Source organism: Scleropages formosus, chromosome 20 (genome assembly GCF_900964775.1).
Source record: "Scleropages formosus chromosome 20, fSclFor1.1, whole genome shotgun sequence".
Lineage (NCBI taxonomy): Eukaryota > Metazoa > Chordata > Actinopteri > Osteoglossiformes > Osteoglossidae > Scleropages > Scleropages formosus.
Window position 1 is genome coordinate 18,383,526 of NC_041825.1, and position 24,609 is coordinate 18,408,134.

At 40.7% G+C, this 24,609-nt stretch overlaps 1 protein-coding gene across 3 annotated transcripts; it reads right to left on the bottom strand.

Annotated features, from left to right (window-relative positions):
- Positions 1 to 1,979: 1,979 nt before the first annotated feature.
- On the bottom strand, positions 1,980 to 24,393 carry LOC108940113 (SEC14-like protein 1). 3 transcript variants are annotated; one of them, XM_029246719.1, is made up of 17 exons: positions 24,336 to 24,393; positions 23,437 to 23,520; positions 12,481 to 12,630; positions 12,252 to 12,383; positions 11,181 to 11,309; positions 10,648 to 10,885; positions 10,346 to 10,455; positions 9,995 to 10,184; positions 8,663 to 8,751; positions 8,485 to 8,555; positions 7,689 to 7,860; positions 7,168 to 7,302; positions 6,604 to 6,738; positions 5,482 to 5,733; positions 5,115 to 5,293; positions 4,224 to 4,250; positions 1,980 to 3,168 (listed from the first exon to the last, which is right to left on the bottom strand). In XM_029246719.1, the coding sequence occupies exons 2-17, from the start codon at positions 23,497 to 23,499 to the stop codon at positions 3,063 to 3,065; spliced, it is 2,178 nt and encodes a 725-aa protein (XP_029102552.1). In that variant the 5' UTR covers positions 23,500 to 23,520; positions 24,336 to 24,393; the 3' UTR covers positions 1,980 to 3,062. The 3 variants fall into 3 exon arrangements, with proteins under 3 accessions (XP_029102552.1, XP_029102553.1, XP_029102551.1); XM_029246720.1 differs by lacking the exon at positions 4,224 to 4,250; XM_029246718.1 differs by lacking the exons at positions 1,980 to 3,168; positions 4,224 to 4,250 and having other exon boundaries at positions 4,853 to 5,293.
- Between the last annotated feature and the right edge of the window lie 216 nt (positions 24,394 to 24,609).

Genomic DNA, 24,609 nt, shown 5'->3' on the forward strand with positions numbered 1-24,609 from the left:
CAGTAACACAAAGACAGCCAACTCTGACTTGGAACACGTATGCTTTATATATTAAATATGACATTTCTGTAGCTCCGCGAAGTTGAAGTTGACCTCCCCCACAAACAATACAAATGAATAAAAACCATGATTCTGTAATTGATCAGCTTTTCCTAAAGACAAGTTTAGAATGCACTCTTTCACAGCATCAGCATCTCATAATTAAACAGCATTTTCACCCCTGCCTGTTCCATCTGCTAAGTAAAATAATTTAAGTTATTAGAACACACACACAACAAATGGAAAACTCCTCTTACATATTAAGTCTTGTGCTATGGCAATATAACATGTAGGTTTCCACAACAAATCGCTGCCTATACGATAATTACTGCATTGTAGTTTAGTCCTTTATGAACAAGGAGAACAAATACATGAGGGTTAAGTCTTCATCACTAATCACCAGCGCCACCCGCTGGGCACATGCGAGTGCTGTTCCTAGCCACACATTCATTCAGTGGACACTTTTCTCCACAGCAACGAACATCTCAGACACAATTTGCCACTTCCTGTGAAGGAATGGACAAACAAATGGGGGAATAAAACAACACGCACACATGACACTGGATCTTCAGAATTCAAGTTTAATCATTTTGAAAATTAATTTATTCTGGTATATTAATTCTTTATACATACATTTTCAGTGAAAAAGATATGCAACAGGACAGTTGGTGAGATGAACAGATGTCAGGATATGGCGAGAAGGATGAACAAACAATGGCATAGCCACAATCTGTGAAACAAATACAAGGACAGAAGTCAGTGACCACAAAAATGAGCTCAGCAGAGCAAGATGGATTTTCCAGTTCCTTGCCATTAGTTAAACATGCTTGATGAAATCTGGTACATCTTTTTCACCTCTTCTCAATGTTATGTCACTCAGTCTATCTGACACAGCATCATGAAAGGGGAAGGTAAAGAAAATTCTGTGAAATTAATGGGTGCAACTTGTTCCCTTTGTTGAAAGATGACAGCTGTGGCTCCAATCAGCAGATTATGTGCTTTCAATCTTGAGTCACATAGGAACAAAGATGTGCACTTATTTAAAAACATTATTTATAAACATGCCACATTTAAATAAGATCTGAACGGGAAAAGAGAACAACAATTTTCATCCACTCCATCTCCTCATGTACAGGAACTGACAAGGAACACAACACATGGCTTATGATAAAACCACTTTCTGAATTGCCTTGTCCACAAACGCAGTTACTGCAATGACCTGTTTATGTACACACACATATTTCAAAGTCATCATTATCCACTGTTTTTTTTTTTTTTTCTTTAAAAAAAACTCACAAAACCAACTTATAAAAACCGTCTTCTGGGATCTTCCTGCTAGGTAAGTTATCCAAGAAACAGTATGTCCACTGAGTAACACATGCTGACTAAACTGCTTGATATTTTTGTGTAACACTCAGTCAAACCTACAGAGTAAAAAAAAAAAAAAAAAAAAAAAAAGGGGGGGGGGGGAGGCTGAACAGTTCTAAAATGGGTACAAACTGGAAAAGCTGACCATTCAAAGTGAATGTTGGTATCATTTTGTGCTTCAGAAGCAGAGTAAACATTCTGAGAATACTTTGTATTACACACACACACACACCCCAATTCTTGCAATGAACCAAGTGGTTCTATGTTTTGGAATCTTTGTGAAATATATGGGTGAATAAACTTGGAATATCCTTTCTAGCCCTCACTGTCAACATTTCATTTCAGAATAAACCAAATCCAAACATCCAAACCCTAACACATTTTTAACAAGAATGGGAGTGCACCTCATTTTTTGCTTTGCTATTCTTCTCAAAGCAGAAATTTTGGAGCAGTCTAAACATCCAGTCATCTCAACTCCCAATTCTCTCTGCATTTAGTTTTCTAAATGTTGAGTAACCAAGTATATTCTTATATTTTACACTTCTGAACCAAAAAACCTATGTGACTTTTAGACCAGCTCCTAAAAGTCACCATTTCCTACTATTCAACAAACAGTAACTATGCTCCTAGTACTCTGCCAAAAGACAGTACAGTATTGAGGCACTGCCTTTTCTGGATATCAGTAAAACCACAAATGTAACAAAATCCAACAACGATACTGTTTTTTGAAACATCACTACATTTCAAGTATTTTTGCCATTACAAGTTTCACCATAGAGATTCACACCACCCCCTTCTCAACAGTTCACACAAAGGAATTCTGACCTTTCATTTAAGTGACTTTTCCAGTTTCACTGTGACCAGTTACACATTTGAAATGAAGGTAAAGGCAGTTAGACAACAATTTTCGTCTCACCCCCAAGACCATCTAAATGTAGAGGTAAGCATTTGCCGTTTCAAAGCAAAAGGTGATTCTCAGTTCTGAGGTGAGAATCAATGCTGGCAAAACCTTATATGTTGCTATTTGAATACGGGCAGTTTGCCTCTGTGTAGCACCCCAGAGGACAGACCTCCATGGTTCACGATAAATAAAAATAGTACAAATGCAGCTAGAATTATTGCTTCAGGAAGACAACTAGCCAGTTTTCATGAGCTTGACCTATAGAACCATTTAGCTGAAAAAAGGAATCAGGCTTGAATTTGATTGAAAATTGGTCAAAGTCTGTATGTGGGAGGGCATACAAACATATTTGTACACTGCTGTGTAGTGGGGCTAAGAGCACATCCAGTCTCTTCCTTTAGCTCTCCAAAGGTGAAAGTATTTTTTGTCTGGCAATATAAGTCTTTTGAACTCACAGTAATTCAAGAGTGTTTTGCTAATGTGCTGACCAATTCCTCAGCTGACTGCTAAGGAACACAAATCACCCACTGTAAATCAAGCCCTTTAGAACTCTCTTCCTGCAAACATTTTGTCTTCTCTTGTGCAAGCATGCTTCACTTCCCCTTGATAATTACAGTGTCAGGGCAAGAGTATCATCTGAGGGAAGGAGGAGTGTGATGGAGGTAACAGTGCCAGGGGTAGAGGTGCAATGTTGTATTCCTGCAGGCATCCATCCGTGAGTCTCCTCTGTCCCCATAGCAGCTCTTTGGCAACACTACCTTGAGATCATGGAACTCGACTGTGACTGGCTGGAGGAAGTGGTGGCAGCACTGAGCTGCGAGAAGCCACTATGGCTAGATTCCAGGCTGGTCATTGAGCCCCTGGAAGGAAAACAAAAACAGAGAAGTAAGGCATCACCAATACCACAAGTCGCAAACATGGTAGAATGAGATAGTGTGGCACTCAGATCAAAAAGGAGACTGAAAGAAAAAACCAGGCTACAATCCCCATGCTTGTTATTTTGTTTGACATGGGATACAAATCCTTTGAGAAGAATTTCCTTTTAACCCCTTGTAAACAGGTAATACATGCCATATTCATGCATGCTGGCATGATGCCATTCTCAAGCCAGAGCCAAACAGAATGAATAATGAAAATGTCTGGCTCGTCTTCTTTTTCAGGGCTGGCTGTTCTATATAATCACCACTGTATGCCTGTCCCATACACAAGCACAGGGCAGCATGAATCCTGCAACAGCCCTTGGTCATGCACCTTCAGTAAGAAGAATTACACTGAAACCATTGAAAAAGTACTGGTTCCAATCTACGTTTATCAAATGGTCTTCCACTTCACATCCCAGTGCTCATTATTCAAGGAGTCAGGTATTTCAGTTAGAGAGGTTCATGGAAGAGAGGATAAGGGCAGACTCCTTTCTGACATGCAGCACACAAACCAAAAGGATGAATTTGAATGATTTGAGTAGAAGATGAAGGAGATGGGACAGACACCTAAACAAAGCTCTGCATACCCCATCACTGCACAAAGTCCTGCAAACTTCATATGCAGAACTGGAGATCAGTGTCAAAGGAAGTATATAACATTTAAGGGTTACAGCAGGATGAACAGTACCATGGCTGAATAGACAAATGCCTTAGTGAGGTTTCATCAGAACAATGAATACAACCACAGCGAAACCTGTCAGCGTATTAGGATTAAGTAGCCAAGAGTGAAAAGTCAAAGCTTCAGCACTGAGTGTGTGAGTGTGGTTTATCTGCCCCCAAGCAGAGAATGGGAAAAAAAAATGAGAGTCTAAAAGAAAGCCAAGGGCATGGTCACGGATCCAACACCTTCAAGCCTGAACACCACAAAACCACTAATCATTAGTATTAATAGCTGTAGGGAAGCTAGGCTAAACTAGAAATGCAAATCCACTTACAAACTCTGCACATCACAGCAAGCATTTCTTTATTGAGGGAAGAAAACAAAACAAAACAAAACAAAACAAAAAAAAAAAAAAAAAAAAAAAAAAAAACAGTTGGTGATCCAACAAGTGTGTGGGAGGGTGATTCTATTGCTTTTAACACCCCACCAAAAGTACAAAAAGCCTTATTCTAAGAATTGTTGTCAAACTCTCATTATGCCAAACCTATTTTGATCTTAAGTTTAACAAATTTTTCTAAGGTATGGTAGTAATGTCAACCCAAGCCGGGAGGGAATACAATGACACTTTGTACTTTCATTGCTTTTGTCCTAAAGCTAAGCATTTTAAATAAACGTGAAAGCTGAAAAGGCACTGATATTGCCAAATAATTTAACACCAAATGAAGACAACATAACTCAAGTTTCAAATAAGCATAATCTCTGTGCAATATTAACATTTATCCATTTAGCTGATACTTTCCCTCAAAGTAACTTACAATGTTAAACTCCTTACAATGATTTACCCATTTAAATAGCTGAGCAATTTTACAGAAGCAGTTTAGGACAAGTATCTTGCTCAGTGGTAAGATAGCTGGAGGTGAGATTTGAACCTGCAGCCTTTGGGTCCAAAGGTAACAGCTCCAACCACGCTACCAGCTGCTCCAAAAATAAAGACACTCTGTATTATGTTGTTACCCACACACACACACACACACACACACACACACACACACACACACACACACACACACACAGGGGGGGCAATTTAAAGAGTGACACTGATTGTTCAACCAAAACATTACCAACTTCTCTGAAACTGCTGCAAGATGTTTCATAAGTAGTGACAGGGTGCTTACACACACAAAGCCACCAACAACACAGAGAAAGGGCATGGGATATAACTGACCTGAAATCCTCAGAGGCCAACACCTCAGTGTAGTACATGACTTTACATTTGTGGGAGGAGACCTGTAACGTAGCTAATACATCATCCACACGGGGCAGGTTGGTGGCGGCGCAGGCTGGCATGTTGTGGAACTTCCACTGCAAGATGTAGAAGCCGGGCCACCTGGTGATATGGGAGCCCTGGTTGAGTACGGGCAGAAGAGAGGAATGGACGTCAGGCAATAAACATTCAGTCAAAACCTGGACACTGCTTATTTCAAACTTTTTACTCAAACAGCGTCATCACAGAGTTAAAAGCTTTTCGTCACTCACATCAGTATGAGGGTAGGAAGAAGAATAAGCTTTTGAATAAATTGACCTTTCCTGACCTGCACACTTTCTCCTTCCTTGCAAGTGAGGGGAGACTCAACCATGCTATAGTCCTGTCCCAGCAACCAGGACTTATCAATGAGCTGTACATTGTTGCCCCCAGGGGATGTGATGCCATGGGCCCCAAGGGTGTCCTTCTTGGGAGGTTGCGGAGCCCTCTTGGAGTGGAAGATATTGAAGACGATGTCACCCTTGCACACATCGAAGTCCCAGGTGATGACTGATGAGGCATCTATGATCTCAATCAGCAACTGGAAATTAAATAGAAATTAAAATTTACCACAGTGCTAGCTATGCACAAATGACCAATGCTTTGGCACGATATTAGTTTGCCCCCGCATGGATTTATGAAGTACTTAATGAAAATTTCCCACCAAGTTACAAACAGATTTAAAAACTGAATATAGGAAAAAGAAACACTAGACTACACTTCAGGAGGCACAAAAGCACAGCAAGCAATGCTGATGGTCTGACATTAGAGATGTGTAACAGGGTACAGGTCTGGGTGCTGAAAAGTTTGTGTGTTCCCCTAGACTTTCCAGTTCAAATACATGCTTGGAAGAAAACAACAGTCCACTTTTGTACCCTTCCTTACTATGAAAACCATGTGAGTGGTTGCCATGGGCCATTTCATGGACTAGAACTTTAGAAAAGACATTACTGTCAACTTTCTGTCAGCAACTGCATAAAACCACTAGATTTACATTTACATAGGAGACACTTTTCTCCAAAGCAACTTCCAATGAACTATATAGTATCATAAGCCCACACACCTTATTCACCAAGGTGAATGCTAGATACACTACTTACAACAGGTCAGTCATCCATACATTAGTGGAACACACTATCACTTACAAGCTATGAGTGAGCCTGAGCAGAATGTCTCTGGACTGTGGGAGGAGACCAGAGCACCCAGAGGAAACCCATGCAGAGATGGGGAAAACATGTGAACTTCATACAGACTCAGTGGGGACTGAACCCATGTCCTCTCACACCACCCAGGTGTTGTGAGACAGCAGCACTACTTGCTGTGCCACCGTAGTGCCCTAGATGGCAGTATTTTCCTAACTACACATTCTACGTTGTGAAAGTTATCTATAGAGTTGACCAAGCAGACAGACCTCATGCGGAGCTCCCTTAAAGACACTAGCACTCTGATAGATGGTCTCTGTCCAGAGGCGGATGTCTTCATTCTCCAACTCCTCAGGAGTACGGTACATAGACTTAGGGACAAGACCACCTTCAGGAATCTCACACTGTAGGGGCCCCAAGAAAAACACACAATCACAAAGGATATTAACTGTGCAGAATCAGATTCTGAAGAAACACAGCAAAGCTAAATGTATGTCCTCACGTCCTAAAGAAAAACATACTATCGCAAAGAATATTAATTGCACAGAAGTGCGCACACAACACTGGCACTACTAGTCTTATAAATCGTCATACAGGGGAAAAAACACAGTGATACAAGGCCTGAACCTGGCACTTCACATCTTTTGTTTTCTGGCTTTTCAACTGAAGAGGAAGGGAAAAAAAAAAAAAAAAAAAAAAAAAAAAAAAACCACACACACACACACACTTAAAATCATAGACTGAAGTGTTGCACAACAAGGAAAAAAAAAAAAAAGCCTTAAATTATTCTTCTTGACAAGAACACACAAACACACTCTTCAGTCCTTCCTCACCATGCACTCTCCACCTAGGAAGTCTGGGATAATTTCTTTGTCAATGTAATCCACCAGGCCTCCTGGCCCCTGGTAATCATTCCCAGCATAGATGAGGAACTTTTTTCGTGTATTCTCGTCGATGAAGGGACTGACCTATGAACAAAAAGACGGCCATATTTAGGCTACAGTGGGGAGCAGGTGCTGCGTGCACATAGAACTGGCTTAAAGACTATTCTAGTTTTATCACCTTTAAGGAACATTATTGTCAAAATTATTGGTTTTTTGCACCCTTCTGGAGGCCTGAGATCTTCTGACAGCTGTGTCTAAAAAGGGCTCCCCTAAGCCTAACAACTGTGAGATGCATAAAATTTTAAAACCTGGTCCTAACCTGTGTTGACATAATGAGTTGCTGGTGGTTTAAGTCTTGGAATGAAAAGGACTCCCCTTAAGAGCATCTTAGCCACATGTTTCTGCAGCTCATTTCTCAGCTGAGATATTTCAATTCTTTGGTGGTAGAAATACAGAGAACGGTGTCTCACCAGAGTCCAGAGCACAGGAAACACCCGTGGGGCCCTGAGTATAAGCAGGCGGCCCAGTGTTTCAGGGTAGTTGGCTTCCACCACCTCAATGATGCGAAGCAGGGCTTTCACCCCAGGTCTCCATAGGTGCCTCATGTTGAGACCCTCCAGATCCACCAGACATGTCCAGCAGCTGTGAAAGAAGAACACATTGTAAGGGAGCTACCAAACACACATTTCAAGGAGTAGAGCAAGGTTAAATATGTGTCCTCATGCCCTAAAACATAGTGTTAATATGACATGGTGCACTAGATGGAGCTGCTGCCTGATCTGCCCAGACAGCCCTTGAGCTGATCACAGGTATGTGTAGGTGACCCGTCACCATGGTGCCAGTCACATAAAGGTTGTTAAGAAAAGGGACCCAAGAGAGCATGGCTTTGCTGAAAGACAGAATAGTTCACACTCATTGAGCTATGTAATCTAACAGCCCAAACATGGCTGAACCACTTTAAAACACCACTGTATTCTGAAATCTCCCAGATTAATGTGATATATGCCATGTGAAGTAAAATAATGTGTTCTTACAGGACGACAGCTTTAGCCTTTAGGCACAGAGTCATGTAGTTTTAAGAGAATACTTTTTAATTACTGGCTGTCTGAGACCTGAGACAACAGGTGAGTTAACATTCTATTCGATGTTGACAGAACAAAAACAAGAGGACTGTGTAGTAAACAACTGCTGTTTACATCTGCTGTTGACCAAATATATATAAATAAAAAAAAAGTTAGGCCATTTTTGTCTTGCCAGTCATGATACCTTATTGGTCGGCCAAAGACTTTGGTATTTTCCTCGCAACGCCTCAGGCCCTCCTCGTTAATTGAGAGCACCTGAGAGGAGACAGGAAAGTATAGTCTGTTAAATGTGCCCACCAGAATGCCAACTGTAACTGGCCTCCAGGTGAGATGACAGGAGGGATCAGGGGGTTTACACTCACGTGTCTCAACAGAGATTCCTCCCCAAGTGCACGCACCAACCCTTTGGTATCCATTTGACCCAAGCGCAGGATGTAGAGAGGACGTCCATCTGCAAATAAAGTAACATGCACAGAGTAAAAATGTGACCACTGAGTGTAAAGGAAACATTGATAAATGGACTCATATCTTACAAGATATTTTGCTCAGCTGATGCTCTTATGTAACAGTCACCTTGGCAGCTCTAACACCCTTGATATACCACAAATTTGTGTTTTACTGCAAATATGCAAAATCCTTCAAGAGCTGATAAAAATACAACAGCATTCATACTGGTGGTTTCATTATACAAAATAATCCAACCAACAAAAAAAGGTACCATGTTAATAACATGCATTTACGGTTCATGGGTGCATCTGTTCTTGCAATAACAGATTTCTTCCCCCAAGGGGAGATACAGAAAGCTTTGTGACAGCTGTAAGATGCCAGACCAAAGAGCAGTGTATTGCAGTGTGAAGACAAGAGGAGGAGAATAGATATCTATCAGGGCTCTCCCTCTTTGAATAAAACAACCAGATGCTTTTATTTGCAGTGCTGACACTTTACATGTATAGGGTGAGACACTAAAACAGTCATAGGGTGAAAACTATTTTCTACAGGACTCAAATATGGTGGTGACTTGGCATAAGCACCTCCAACCCACCCAGTCATTCAAAGGCTAATTCTGCACAATGCTAAATTAACACTTTGTCTCCAGTCTCATTTTTATGACTCTATGTAAACATTTTGGCAAGGCTTTAGATGACTCATTTCTTTCCATGAATCAAACAAATATTAAGTAAAAAGAAAAATGAAAGAGTTTTGTGTAGTTCAAAAACAGAAAATGCTGTCTTTTTACACTGCAGCAAGATGGCAAACTGAAGCCAACTGAGAATTTTCATGTTTTCACAACAAAGTTAGAAACATGGTTATGCAGCTGATCAGGGCCACAGCAGGTGAACAGCAGGTTAGGACAAGCAAGTAGTATAGAGCTGTTAGAACAGGCAGTGATAACCAGAAATTGTATTAATGCAACATGTTGTGTTGCTGGTGTAAGGTATGCTGCTACACCATTGGGAAAAGGTATTTTAGCTGCTGTCTGGATGAGTGAAACAGCAAACTGTACTAAATATATTTAAAAAAAAAGTGTGAGCCAGCAAAACTATAAAAATTTTACAAATTTTATGTTTACTATGATTGGTTTGAAGTGATCTAGACAGGTTAGTTCAAACCAGTTAGATAATACCTTTTTGTTATTTTATAAACACCAATATGAGAAGTGCTAGACTGGTGTGGGTATGTGGTCAAAGCAGCACCTTTGTCGTGGTGGTGCCAGCCTCCAGTATAATAGTCCTGCAGCACTTGTGGGGAGTTCCAAGTCTCCAGTAGGTAGTCCACCTGGTGTTGCTTTCGCCATGTGAGCGATTGGCACAGGATCTCACGTGCCTTGTCCATGTTAAAGTCACGTGCCCGCAGAAAGCGCAAGATGTGCTCGTCCTTGGGGATCTGCAGGGGCAAGATTGGGCAGGGCGGCTTTGTGAGGTCGGCATGTACCACTTAAATGCGAACTTGCACAGCTGCACAACGTGTCAACAAACAGGCAGGCTGCTACAAGCTGTGATGCATGTCACAATGTGGGTTTGCGTACGCGTGCGAGTGCATCTAACCTTGCCCTTGTGCGTCTCTTGTAGCCACTGACGAAGGCGAATCAGGCAACTCTCCTGTAAAGGTGTCAGATCTCCCAGGTAGCGCTTGATGTAGTCAGCATCAAGTTTATCTGCAGTCACCCGACACAAAAAACCCACATGCAGGAAGTTAGTTGGACCCAGCAACAGCAGTCTGTGTACCACACCCAAAAGCAACAAAGTCTCTGGGACTTTCATAGAAGATGTTTCTTCTTTTAATTCCTCATCAGCCATTTTGGGCTGGTCATCTGGTTGCTACTCTAGTGTAGGAGCAGCAGACTGACCATCGGGTGTTCCGGTCAGGGGCTCAGAGGAGCTGCCTGGTGGGCTGGTGGTGTCCTTGCTGGAGAGGCTGTCCTTGGCATTGGCAGTGGGGATGGCAATAGCAGGTGTGACGGGCAGCTCGGGTCTGGTGGGAAGGCTAATTACAGAAGGTGAGGCTAGGGATGGTGTCCAGCGTGGAATGTGGGTCACCCCCTCCTCCTCCAGTTCCCTCAAGTAATATTCAATGATCTCTTTACCCTGTGGGAAGCATGCGGGAAACTATTTTAAAATGATTGAACAAACATTCCAAAGAAAAACAGGACATGTTTACTCTCAAGGTACAGAAGTAGCACCAGCAGAACAGGAACAAGCCACAACCTGCGTGCAAACACCAGGATGCTTTAATGTGCATTCCTTTGTTCCACAGGACAAAAGAACACTAGTTCAAACCGGATCCACAGTCATATGACAGACTCAGAGCAAAATGTTAACACAAGAACAGCAAGTTGGACTACTGGGGCTGGAAAGTTGGAATAAGAAAAATCTTACACACCTTTTTGATACTGCTGGCATATTGTTTCATAGCAATTTTTTCCACAGTGCTTTCAAACCCAAAAAAGGACTTGATGTCCAGACTGGCAGATTGCTCAAAACATGTCCATTCTTCATTCTCTGGGTGAACCTGCAGCCCCCGATCACAAGTGACAGCACAAATTTATTCCCATGGAAACACTGGAGTCAATATATTTCAGGACAAAAATTCAACAACATTAAACATTTGCACACAGAATTATGTGAAGAAACTACTGCTGGTTAGTAGAATAAATCAAATATATATTTATTTAATAGAGAGAGGGAAAAAAAAAAATCACACATCTGCAGAAGTGGAGAATGGCTTTGAAAATTTTTCACCGATCATTTTAATTCTTTAATTGGTTTAATCAAAAACTTTATTCTTTGGAAAAGTGTAATCGAGAACATTCCCAAAAAGGCCTTGTGACATTACATTTCATTTAACAATCATTTCAAAATTCTAGGAATTCAAAGCATCGTTCATTCAGAATATTACTTAATTTGAAGTTTAAGGAATTATGCCTAAAAATGAAGCAATGCTTTGCCAATTATCTTGTAAAAGATGACATGGATGCCATTTTCACAATTACAGAAAAAATATATTTTAAAGTATGCCTGTCCCTGATTTTTATATACTCCTGTACAGAAAGGTGTTTTACTGGTATGAAGGCGGACTCAGACATGGAAAGTAAGGGCAATGTTTTAAACTGTCTTTAATTTTGTTCATTTACACTGAGCTATGAGCTTTTGGGCCATGCTCTAGCTGGTACAAACTGGGGAGCTGAGGAGAAGTTCCCTGCCTGTGGAAACACTTAGCACCAGGCAAGAGCCAAGTACTGACTTTAGCTACCTGGAATGCAGCAAGGTAGTGAGTGCCCTTAATTATTTACCTACAGTGTGACAGACTACTTCTAGCTGAACCTGAGGTTCAGAACTAGGTGAGGTAAGAACTACTTTTCTGTCTCATTTTAAAGAGGCTCTTCCACTGAACGCAAGCAGGTGTCTGCTGTCTGTGGGTTACATTCCCAGAACTCCTGCTCATGTTACTCACTGAGTAGCAACAGAGTTCATGGATGATCACACGGTTGGAGAAGGTTTCGTTGTGCGACTCAATGTGCAGTGTCCGCTCACGGCGATTGAGGCAGTTCTTCTGGATGAAGTACACAAAGTCAACCCCAGCAATCTGGAGGCCAGGAAAAAACAGAAACAGTCAACTGAGGTCCTCTTCTTCTACAGTGTTGCTGGTTTACTAATACACCGTGTCTCAGAGGCTGTCATACCCGCTTCAGCAGCCGAGGTGCATCCACGTCCAGCTTACAGCGGCGCTCAATGCAGTGTGTTGCGCCGTCTTCACTCTGGTGCTCGCTGAGCACGTCACTGTCCACAAACATAGGGATGAGTGGGCAGGTGGGGAAGCGTCTCTCATAGGCCTGGGAGATGCACAGACACAGAGAAAAAAAATAACAGTGAGTGTAGCTGACAGAGGGGTGTTTGAATATGACGGTGTCCTAGGTAGAAGGTAGTCACTGACTCAAGCTACTACACTACAGTAAAAACTGCCAAGGACTGGGGGGGGCGGGGGGAGCCAAACACTGAATGGCAAACTTCAGGCAAGAAATGTACAGGAACTAACTGGTCCAGATGCCACCTTAAATAAAACAAAACATCTGAACTCTAAAAGCTATGCATATTGTTATACAATACAGAATTGTGACAGACACAAGGGATATTCATGTTTTGCCTACATTTTTATCACCAATTCCCTAGAGTGTGTCCATTTTCAACCAAAATAGGCAAGAAATGTCTGCCACAAAGAGCAGAACAGCAGGTTCTCACCTCTTCTCCAGCTGCTAAGAGTACACAAGATTTCAATTTAGTGCTTTTATTGTGTATATTTCTGTGTGTCATTTCGATTTTTCTCCTAGCATGACATTCATCTGCTGTTCTTGGCCGGGAACAAGATCAAGAATATGCAAATTTGAGTTGCGCTTTGCTCAATGACTCCATGTGAGTCTGATAAGACCTGTAATATGGTACAGATAAGACGTTTTGTGTTTTGCCTTTGGTGTGGACCTGCAAAAATTTATCACAACTTCTGAGGAGAGAAAAGTGATGGGGTCATGCGAGGCCACCACGCCTAATGCAGCCACTTAAGTTCGCAGCATGTAAAGGAAAAAGTGATTGTATGGAGGGAAAAGTGCAAGCTTGAGGATGATGAGAAAGGAAGCAACCACTTTGTTATGGAACTCGCTTCCCAATTCTGACAGCACAGCAGGAGCATCATTCCTGAAATGGGGGTGGTGACATCTTGCTGCTGCTTCAGCATAGTTGGTCAGCAAGCAGCCCACAGGAATACAGTGGGTCTGTGTGGGAAGGGTGTGAAGGCATAAACCAAGGTCCAAAGGCCAGGGCCCAAAACACTTTGCTTTGGCCTTTATAGCATAGCACGTGCTGATGGATCCAGAGACAGTAAAATCTGAACAATCTGTAGCAAATCACTGCAGTGTTCACAGCAGCTGCCTGCTGAGCAGGCCTTTCCTGTGCCAAACTTCAATGCCGAATTGCAATGGTCAGCACATACTGACCACATGAGGGGACACATAGAACAGATTTGTTCAAAGTGTAAACACAAGCATGTGCCAATGCAAATGTGCTCACAATTGAAGGCTCAAAAGAAAGAGGTCTGGAAAAACAGCCACATTACAGAATCCACCAAAATTCACCTTGGGAAGAGACTTTCAAATCTTCAAAGCAAGTCCTAACAAAAGATGCCAGTGGGAAGGAGAAAAAAAAACAAGCCAAAAACACATTGTGTACATTTGGTCTGAACACATCTTGTTCAATTGGTCTGAGGAACCTTAACTTTGAGCCTAAATGAAAAAATACACAAGAGACAGTCATAACTTTTCACATGCAGAGGCAAGCAATTAAAAATGAAAACATACATTTAGTTCTGTGTGAACTAAGAGGCCAGCTGTAGTCTTACATAAAGAAGAAGAAAGTACAACAAAATTTGCCAAATGTAGGTCAAATACTTCCTAGGGCAAATACATATAGAATGGAGTCAAAGAATTGTCATGGTCTCAAAAGATAATCTGTACTAAGAGAGCTAAACAGGATGTTTATTACTTCTGGTGAAACAACCTGTCACAAAAAGCTGAATTGTATAGCTCAGTGATGAGTGTTCAGAGAGGACTGGGAGCACCCTTACAGGCTGAGCCTGTTAAGAGCCAACGGATAGACATTTTTACAACTGATCCTCTTGCACTTCAGTTCATAAACAGGAAGACAAAGTATTTCCAAATCACTTGGATGTTTTGCACTCCCAGCAAGTATGCTGGATGTCCTCCAGCTACAACAGCAATGGTAGCCGGATGCACCAGGTTTCCTGGGAGGTGATCCAACATCTATCATTGAAGACCATCGCACAATAGTTCCCGTGATAGCTAGAAAGCTTCACCTGATGGCTAGAAAATGCCAAAAGATTAGGTCAGAGTTGTGTGAAGATATTTAATGCTTCTGTTCTCAAACTCAGTGAAGAAAGAGGATTGGAAAAAAAATCCTCATGAATATGCTGTATTAATGAAGTATTAATATTTCGCAATATTCAGACTTGCCTAAAGTATGTGTTTAACAAATACTTTTCCCTGCAGCCTATAACCAAGTCGCCCTTAGGCACACAAGTGACTTATAAAGAAATCTGGGTTGTGAAAATGCTTAATAAAGTTCAAATATTCAATTTCTGCATACTTTTTGAATTGTGCAATGCATGCAATCAAGAGAAAAATTGAATAAATAAGTGGTATGTAGAAGGAATAATTTCTCAAAAAATTCAAAAAGCTGTCAATTAGTTCTGATGCACTCAAAGTGGTTTATGATGTCTCACAATTGTGATCAGGATTTATAAGACAAATGGCTGAAGAAGAATAAACTGAGGTAAAAAAATGCTAAATTTACAACAATATTAAGCACTGATACTATAGTAATATTTTGGCAGGACTTCATAGTCTGTGTTGCTTGCAACAGGAAAAGCTCCTTTGCATGACAACAGATAGGGCAGCATAGCATAACCAACAGATAGAAGCAAATAGAGACAACAGAAGGCCAAATGTGCCTTCAGACAGACAAAGACACAAGTTCAAATAAAAATCAATGGCCCCAACCTTCACCCTATTTCTGCTCATGACTGTAGACACGACAGGAATCATGCTATCCAGTGTGAGAACTGGGAAATAGGCTCTTGGACCTCCATCCCTATCACAGTCCTGCAGGGCAGTCTACGCAACGGCTTCTATTCCACATAGACTGTACATAACTCATGGTTAAAACCAAGTTAGCCAAAGGCTGTAATCAATAAAAGGCTATATGCAAAATAGCACAGAATGAAGAACTTCAGAGCAAAATTAATTGGTTAGCTCCTTTATGCCATAAACTTTTAACTGGTCCTACCTTGTTCCAGAAAACAAGAATATTAAAAAACAAACAATGAAGTTATATTTTCTATTATTTTTGAGGAAAAATTATGATTTGGTCAAATTTGTGTGAAACAGTTTTAATTTTTTGCAGTGTGTTCTGGGAAAATAATTTAATCCATTGCCTTTATAAAGATTTTTGAAAGCCCCCCCCCCCAATTGCACAAGTCAAAGCAAAGCTTTCTTGCATCAGGTACAGCTGTAACAGCAAACAGAGGTCTGTATACAGAGAAGGGGGGGGAACTTTCATTCTACATCCCGCTTTTGGTGAAGTCTAAATCTGAAATAGGAGTAAGAGCCACATCTTTGTAGGAAACTGTGTAATAATGACACAATACACAAGGAATTGTAAGCATCCTTTGTACGTCACCACAAGGCATTTCAGGACAGTTGTAAACCCATCAATTTGCATAATATTTGGATAAATTAAAAATGATAAAATTGTATTTCTTTATAAAGCTTCAGATCATCTAATCATAAAACATTTTTTCCATATCAGCAAGCAAACACAGAAGGCGATACAATGTTCTAGCTTTCAAAAGGCTACAAATAATGACAGCCCCCCCAAAAAAAGTTGATGCACTGAGGCTCTGTGTGACCATTACTATACTGGGCTAGCCATGATGTCAAATTTCCCTATACGTAATCTGATTATGGAAACAGGGAAGATGAGTTATTGTGACCTGCTCTGGTGGTCTGTGACATTACAACAGGAATCAATATTCATAACCTTCTATCTAATACTACTGACAGCTATTTATGAGAAACATCATGCACTGACTACTCTCAATGGACCAGGCTGGGTGTACCATGTCTGCCTACTGGGCTGTGCATTACTTACCCCTGAGGTTGGCATAGGAGCTGGGGAGTGCCTAGCAGTACCAGTCATGTGATCACCCCTTTCCAACAGCGCTACTGTGTCATTCTGAGAGCAAATAAAGAGTACTTCACTGGTACTCCTAGCAATGTCACACAAGGTGCAGAGCCACAGTCTAAGAGCAACAGGGCATTTCATTGACATGTGAAGACCAAGGGCACTCTCATCATCCAAGTTCATACAATCACATTAAAATCAGAAAACAAGGGCACTGATTGCCTTGACTTGTACAAAAACAAGTAAGATCTATACACAGCAAATATTTTATATATTATCATAAAAAGTCTTTTCTTCTGTCACTTAGAAATGAAAGAATGATTTTTATATTTTTCAACATGGTATACTTCAAAAATGTACATAATTGCTTCAAACAACTGGCTCAGCAACAAATGTAGTCATTATACAACGTTAAAAGGCCACTCAAGCCAAAGGGGTGTGCCAAGACAAAAGGATTTGGAGCTCAAACAAATGGCAAAGGGCATACTGGTAATACTAAGCTTATGAATTATTTCAGGGAGGGTGCGGTGGAGCAGCGGGTTTGGCTGGGTCCCGCTCTCTTGGCGGGTCTGGGGTTTGAGTCCTGCTTGAGGTGCCTTGTGATGGACTGGCGTCCTGTCCTGGGTGTGTCCCCTCCTCCTCCAGCCTTGCGCCCTGCATTTCTGGGTTAGGCGCCGGTTCACTGCAACCCCACTTAGGATAAGCGGTTTGTGTGTGTGTGTGTATTATTTCACGCTTGGCCTTGGCAGTGTCCAAAATGAAATTGGTAGTGGTAGGTTTGGAAGGATGATCCTAAATGCTTACATCATTGCCCAAACTTCTTGCTACACAACAGTGTGCAGTAAACAGCGTCTGTTTTTGAGTGCGTGAGATACTGAGACAGCATCAGTTCCAGGAAGTAGTTGTGCTGAATGGTAGAGCAGTCTTGCAGCTGCATGTTGCTCAAGCTCACCAGGCTGACTGCTTTTGTGATACAACTCCCATATGCCTGCTGGTAGCACTATGTAGGGGGATGGAGAGAAGCTAAAAACAGGTGGGAACACACAGTGCTTTAAGCCTGCTGCCAGGTAACAGAGAGCCAGAAAACAAATAAGAGGATAAAACCATTCAACTTGACAGCGTCCCCCAGTCTACCCCGAATACAAACATGAAAAGTTATACCACTTCTCAACTAATACAGTTCCCTTCAACAAAAACGGCACTCTGGATTTTTTTCCCCTCTACAGCTAAACACACACTACTAGCGAGACCCATATATCACATACAATATCAAGGGCTAACACTATGGGTGCCCATGTTGCAACTATGGGAAATGAGCTAAATGTCTGTTAGAGACAGATACAATGAAGGCATGTGCATTAGGACCAATAAGCAGAGGCAGAGTGCATCTCTAAAATACTATGCATGTCATACAGAAACATTTATATGGCTATGTCAACCAGCAAGGGGGATAGAGGGCATAGATTAAACAGAAAAAAAAATTTTATTTGCTGCACTATTATGGGACTTCATTCTTCCAGAAATGTAGACTGCAGTTTTTATTTATTTAATTCAAGCTGGCTGACTAGATTGTTCTTGGCACACTTGTTTAATCGGACAGATAAAAATTTCCATGCACATTTTTCATAAACAAAAAAAAAATCCTTTCAAATTGTTTTAAAAACAGATTAATCTATAAAAATCAGGGTAAACTACTTCCAGTTACACAACTGGAAGTCTTCAAGATCCATATTTTGGTTCATGAAAGAAAATTAAGATGAAAGTACATTGCAGAAAGGACTACCCACAACCAGCCGCTATGACGAAAAAGGGTGGACATTTGTTATACCAGCCTTCGCATACAAACTCAAATAATGCCAAAGGTAAAGTCATCACTACTTAAACTGATGGGAGTGGTTCTGTAAAGCATGTGAGGATGTTCATTTGCAAGACAAATGCAATACACAAACATCCTGAAGGATTCAGATGCAACACTGAAGGTGCCCTGGAGCAGCATATGTAACTTCAGTGGTGTTAGTAAACATTCAACTACCCAAATGGATAAAGCATTAAATTTTTAAAATCAACTCAGGCTAAACAGAACCATCTGTGAGGCCAGCTCACTATTGCAGCAAACAAAAACCTTATTTACAGCAATCTATCAATTTTGTCATTCACACTGTGAGATGGACATTAAAATTATCTATAATTGCTTATCTGACTGACTGCAAAAAGTTATTCCAAACAGGAGACACTCATTATTAGTGTCATTAGGTCTCCTGGTGTGGTGAAAGGCAATGCCACTGCAAACAGCAATTTACAGTGCAGTGTAACAAAGTCTTTGGAGCAGACACTCTGGCATCCCACATCACTAAATATTAAGCTGGAAACAATAAAAACAAACAATAAGTGTCTAAATGTGCTGAGCTGTGGTTTAATAGGAAATGGACAGTAATTTTGAGCAGCAAATTTATAGACTACTTTGACACCAAAGGAGAGGTTGTAGAACAATGCTCACTTCTTGTTGCAAAACTAATATTCATTTCCTCTACACCCATATGACACTGAAGTTTCACAATAGACAATACTTGAGCAAAATCTGTGAGGTTTTAGGACATCTTGTTTACTGTCAAATCTTTATTCTGGGGGCAGAGCCTAAGATATAGTGAATTTTTCGGTTCACGGGAAAGGAAAACTTTTAACCCCCCACCTTTCTATGTAGATATTCATCCACTTTCTCCACTTAATACTGAAATTGTTTCACAGCTTCATGTTTTATGATCATTGGTTGCACCAATGTCACTGATTATGAGACTGATTATTGTTTGAATTAAAGTTAACCACTTGCGTTCATCCTTTTTCTCTTTTTTACATTTTGTTCTACTTATTTACCTAACCAGGACTACAAAACATACAGTATCTACTATATACAAATGGGTATGAGCTACCGGCCTGACAAGCAGCATAGATTTTTCTTCTTCCTTTTACAACATTGTTTCATTAAAGTCATTTAATTTCTCAATGTCCAGTGGAACAAACTGATATCGTGTACATTTGTGCAGTAATCTATTACTACGTGCGTGCTGACTGATTAAACCATATGCCCCTTTAATGCTTGTCCTTGGATATCCTCTCCGTGCAAAACATTACATTGTGCATTGTGATATTTAGAAGTTTCAGAAGTGCGCACATATTACCCGCTATCATTGGCCCTTTGAAAGGGAATTAAAATCTAACTGCATCACAAATGTCTGCTTGATTAGCTTCAAGCCATGGGCCGCTGACGCCAATTCACCCATCTGTGGAATGACGTATAGTGTGACAGTTATGTCACAACTGAAATCAGCACCCACTTCCCCCTCAGTGATAAGCTTACACAAAATCACTCACAGGAACACTGAGCAAATTCTCAGAAAATCCATAACTGAAAAGAGAGGAATCCAACTTTAGCTTATAGGAAAGAGTCTGAATGAATCTCAAAGGCTAATCTCAAACCTCTAACACTGTCATCGGTGGAACTGGCATTCCAATTAAATGCCAGGTTTGTGTGCTTTTCCCTGCAGCAAAAGAGAACCACATTTTAATGCCTTCTATGTTCAGTCACTGACATCCTCCTCCCCTGCTGAGACAGCAATGAGTCTGGAAACAACAGTTCACAATTCATGGAAAGGCACTGATTCAAACCACAGCTGCAGAGCCCTTGACACGCAACACGAACCAAGAGTATAAATGTATTTTCTATTAGCTTGGAGAAAGCCAAGCAAAGTACTAGTCCCTACACAGTCCACCCAGAGCTGGAGGAAGTAAATAGAATTTCACTCAAAACTTCCACTTTTCTGTCCTAAAACAGAGGTTCAGAACAAAGTTACGGCACTCAACTCACCTTTCTTAAGGAATTATATCTTAGGGGAAAAGGCATTTTGGAATTTCCAACTACTATGAATTTAAACTGGGTGTTGAAACCTAAGTGTTTCTTCTCAGGTGAAAAGGGTTGCTTGGTGATATGTAGCAGTTACAATAATATTAGGGGAACAATGTACAAAATTCATCCCCTCCCTTTGTGGACTCCTTTTTATAATATGGACCCCCCCAGCTGACTGAAGCTGCATAATAAAGGCAATAGTGATATCAATGAAATTTCCTGTTGTTCCAATTTGTCTGGAGTCTGAGGCTCCAGATTACAATCCAGTCTCTGACTTGAGCTATTGTAATTTCCTCTCCCACCCCCCCAAAGAAAAACAGCGAAACCATGGCAGAAAAACACACACAAAAACACTCATAATAAGGGAGAACAGGCAGTATAGCAAAAACTTTCCCTCAGAGGAATTTTATGTAAATCCTACCCAACCTTTATCCCAATTCAAATGGATGTGTGTTCAACTCAAAAGAGAAAACAAATGTTGTGATTTGTTTTGCACTTCTTAAGTGGCTCAAAATAATCAAAATGCCACTAAACCAGGACGGTCATTCAAGAATAATATCTTCAGCCTCCATTTCTTTTTATATACAAATTTGTTCCAACTCCTATGACTAAACATTATTAATCCTTACTACTGTAACAGCTCCCACATGTATGACCTGATGAGGTATTACAGGATATCCAATGTAACCCAACATTACCTTGACAAGAGCTTTGCTATACACATGACGCCAACTCATCTGTTGTATGCTTCATGGCAAAATACCCACTCCAAATGCTGTGTAGTATTTAATTAGCCTGCTGTAAGCAACGCCCTTGTGCTGAACCACTTCTTTGTGTTACTGGTTTTGGCACAGTTTGAAGCATGCAACCCATCTTATTTCAAAAAGTACCTTCTATGTCCCTTGCTCTGTATTTCTCCACTGATATCCAATATTTAGATAATCACATATTAGAAAGAAACTTTAAACCACTCTATTCTGGCCTTAATGTGAGGGGAACAAGTCCCACAGTGAAAATTACATACAGCTGCAAGTTAGCACAAAGGACCTGAAACAAAGTATGCCGCTTAGGCAAACAGACAAAATTGCCTAAAGCAGGCTGACATACAACATTTCATTTAGTCTTTGTGAGAGTAATACCGTTCAAGTCAGCAATAGCTTAAATACACTTCTACCAAACCAGCAAGAGCAGACTCAGAGCAGAGAAATATTTTCAAAGACATCCTCAGGTTTCATTCTGAACTCTATATTCCGTAAATCCTAAAGAACACTTTTGTCAACAACTGAGGTGTGAAAAACAAACTTCAAAACTGTGCAAATACTCAAAACCCCACCCAGTTCTGGTAAGCAGTTGAGGAGGTGGGTTTTCAAGGAGGATTTTCCAGGACACTCAGAAAAACAAAAAAAGAAGAGAAAAGCTACTAGTCACAGGAAGAACCTACATTTTCAAAGGCAGACCCCTATCTCTGCAACAAATCCATTTTTACAGTGATATACTGAAGCCTGCATGATGGGCTCTTAACATCACTTTGCACCATTTGTGGCAGCACAACATCAGGTGGTGGGGATGGGCATATCAAACAGACATCATTTATAAAATAAATGTGCTGTTTATTCCTGGAAGTCGTGTTTCTGAATGTATCTGTGATGACAATTGGGCTACCCAGTACCAAATAAGTTTTCTTCAACCTCATTGATATTGGGGAGGTGGACCAAACATTTCACAGGCCATCAATTGAAAACCTGTTTTAAATCATAACACCTGCCATACTCAATATCAAAGGGAACTGCTACCAACATAACATATTACTTATGTTCCGACAGACAAAACCAACTATAGTTCTCAATGTATCAAAAGATATTGTGACAAAAGACCAGTGGAGAAACAAAGATATGAAACTACAAGTATAGACGCAATAAAACCAATAAAGACATCATAATGAAGTAGTCACACAGAAACACAAATTAATTTTGCCAGGTAGAGGTGGTGGTTAAGAATATGGACTTGTATTCTGCAAGATGTTAGATCAAGCTCCAATTCTGCTACTGCTGTAGTACCACTGAACCAGGAACTTAGCCTGATTGCTCTTTTCTAGTAGTCAATGTAAATTTGTAACAATTTTAAAATTTTACAGTACAGTTTAAAGGTGAGGTGCTCCACAGTTTTCAATTTTTTCCTGAGTCCTGTACATTGCATAAAATTCTTTACAATGTCCCCGAGTCATTTTTGAGTGTAATGCAACTTAATTACCGGAGAACTATGCTATTAGCTATTTTATGCAACTACCATGGCATGCAAAATTCACAAAAGCCATTTGCACCTAACCAAATGTCCCTTGAGGGCAGAATTAACCCATGCCTTTGTCACTGTCAAGGACAGAACCTCAGGACAGTAGCTGACAGCTCCCCCTACTCCCAGATGTAAGCTATGGGCAAGATCTTCAATGCAATAAAAAGCTTAGGGGCTAGCCTTGAAAGACTGAAGCACCAATTTTCAAAAACTCTAAACAGTGTTTTCAAGACAAAAATCACTGCACTGCATATCAGCTGAGGACAAAACCAGTAAAAAACCTAAAAACTGATGAATTTCTTAAACAGCAAATGGAACAAGAAGCTCAGCACATGGAGATGTGCAAATAAAACCACCCATCACTTCATATTTTATAAAGACACTGCACAGTTCAGAATTGGGAGCATCAGCTGAATTCATCCTGGTAAAATTAGTAAACAGGTGTGATTTCACAGATGGACAAAGACATAAATGACAGACCCAAGCACAGGCACAAAAAGCAATATTTAGCTTTTTTAAGAAAATGTCACATTAGTTAAGTTGTTCACCTCAGAAAAAAAAAAAAATTTAAAGACATTCCGACCACAGGTCACACTCGAGAAAACCACGGTACATTTTCACCCTGTTCTGAAGTAACTGCTAAAATGGATAAGATCTGGGAAACCACAGGGAAGACATTCTGAAAGGACAATCTACTCACCGCCATCACCAACTCAAAGGGCTTCTTGTACACCCGGACAGGTGACTGGTATTTCTGCACCATTGTGCCAGTCTTTGGTGGTACCTATCATTTGAAATGGTAAAAGGGTAACATTTTACAGTTCAGTTTACTCTGAAAAACTTTTTAAAATAGCTGGGAGTAAGGAATCATCTTTCTCAAGACCCTAGCACCAATTATCACAGAATGTGGACAGGTGACGAGGTGTTAAATAATAAAATTAATACAAATATGCATGTGTAATAAGCAGGTACTCCATCATTAGCGTAGTTTCTGCCATGGGTAAGTAGCTGCACCTTATCATGTATTACCATAGATTCTCTCCATCTCTCACATTCTTGGGCTTCTACAGTCAAATAGTGTAAAACACCTAATGAAGGATCTTTTACAATAAATATTTACATATATGAGCTCCTTAAGACTGACTTAAAAAAAGCAGAACATTTCTCAGTCACTTAGACTTTAAATGCAGAGTTTCAAAACATAGTGTTATCATGTGTTATCATACCTGACTGTACATGCCAATAATAAATAACACAGCAAGAGGACAGAAGAAGTCGAGTGTGTCACTGTGTGTGTCAGCGACTTGACCCCGCAGGACGACTGTGTTGTTGAGTGTTTCACTTGAGTGAGATTCAAATCCATTTTATGATTATTACTGCCAGCTTTTTCAATCTCATCATTAAAAGTGAAGAGAGTGTGACAGATGACACTAAGTAAGTGAGACGCAGGCTGCTAGGTGGTGGTGGAACTGGAACTCATAGCATGATGATCATGTACACAGTACAGATCATTTAATCGTCTTACCTCACACACACGACGCACTCAGTCACACAGCTCAATCCTAACGGTCGCCGCCTGCGCGGTGTTTTTACACTCACCGGTGTTACAGTTCAGTGAAGCAGTGTCGGTCCACCGGCGGCGTCCACGGTCCAGTTGAGTTGGCTACTCGACCTCCCTGCTTCAAATCGCTCCGTCCACGCGCATTCCGCGAGCTCGTTCGCCGGTTACTGCCGCCTCAGGCCCAGCCTCCCCTCGACATGATTGTTGTTACCCCGTCTCTCCCAGTCAGACCCTATGTAAGTCAAATATATCATAATAATTCATATATATAATATATCCGTTCGAAACTAACACATTTAGTTGTTATGGGCC

What these genes read in the sequence shown, in the direction of transcription:
- LOC108940113 (XM_029246718.1), bottom strand. Translation starts at nt 23,499, where the DNA reads ATGGTGCAGAAATACCAGTCACCTGTCCGGGTGTACAAGAAGCCCTTT. An exon ending in CCTTTGAGTTGGTGATGGCG is followed by an intron (nt 12,631 to 23,436) that starts GTGAGTAGATTG and finishes TGCATCTCCCAG; the next exon opens with GCCTATGAGAGACGCTTCCC. An exon ending in TTAAGGGAGCTCCGCATGAG is followed by an intron (nt 5,734 to 6,603) that starts GTCTGTCTGCTT and finishes TTTAATTTCCAG; the next exon opens with TTGCTGATTGAGATCATAGA.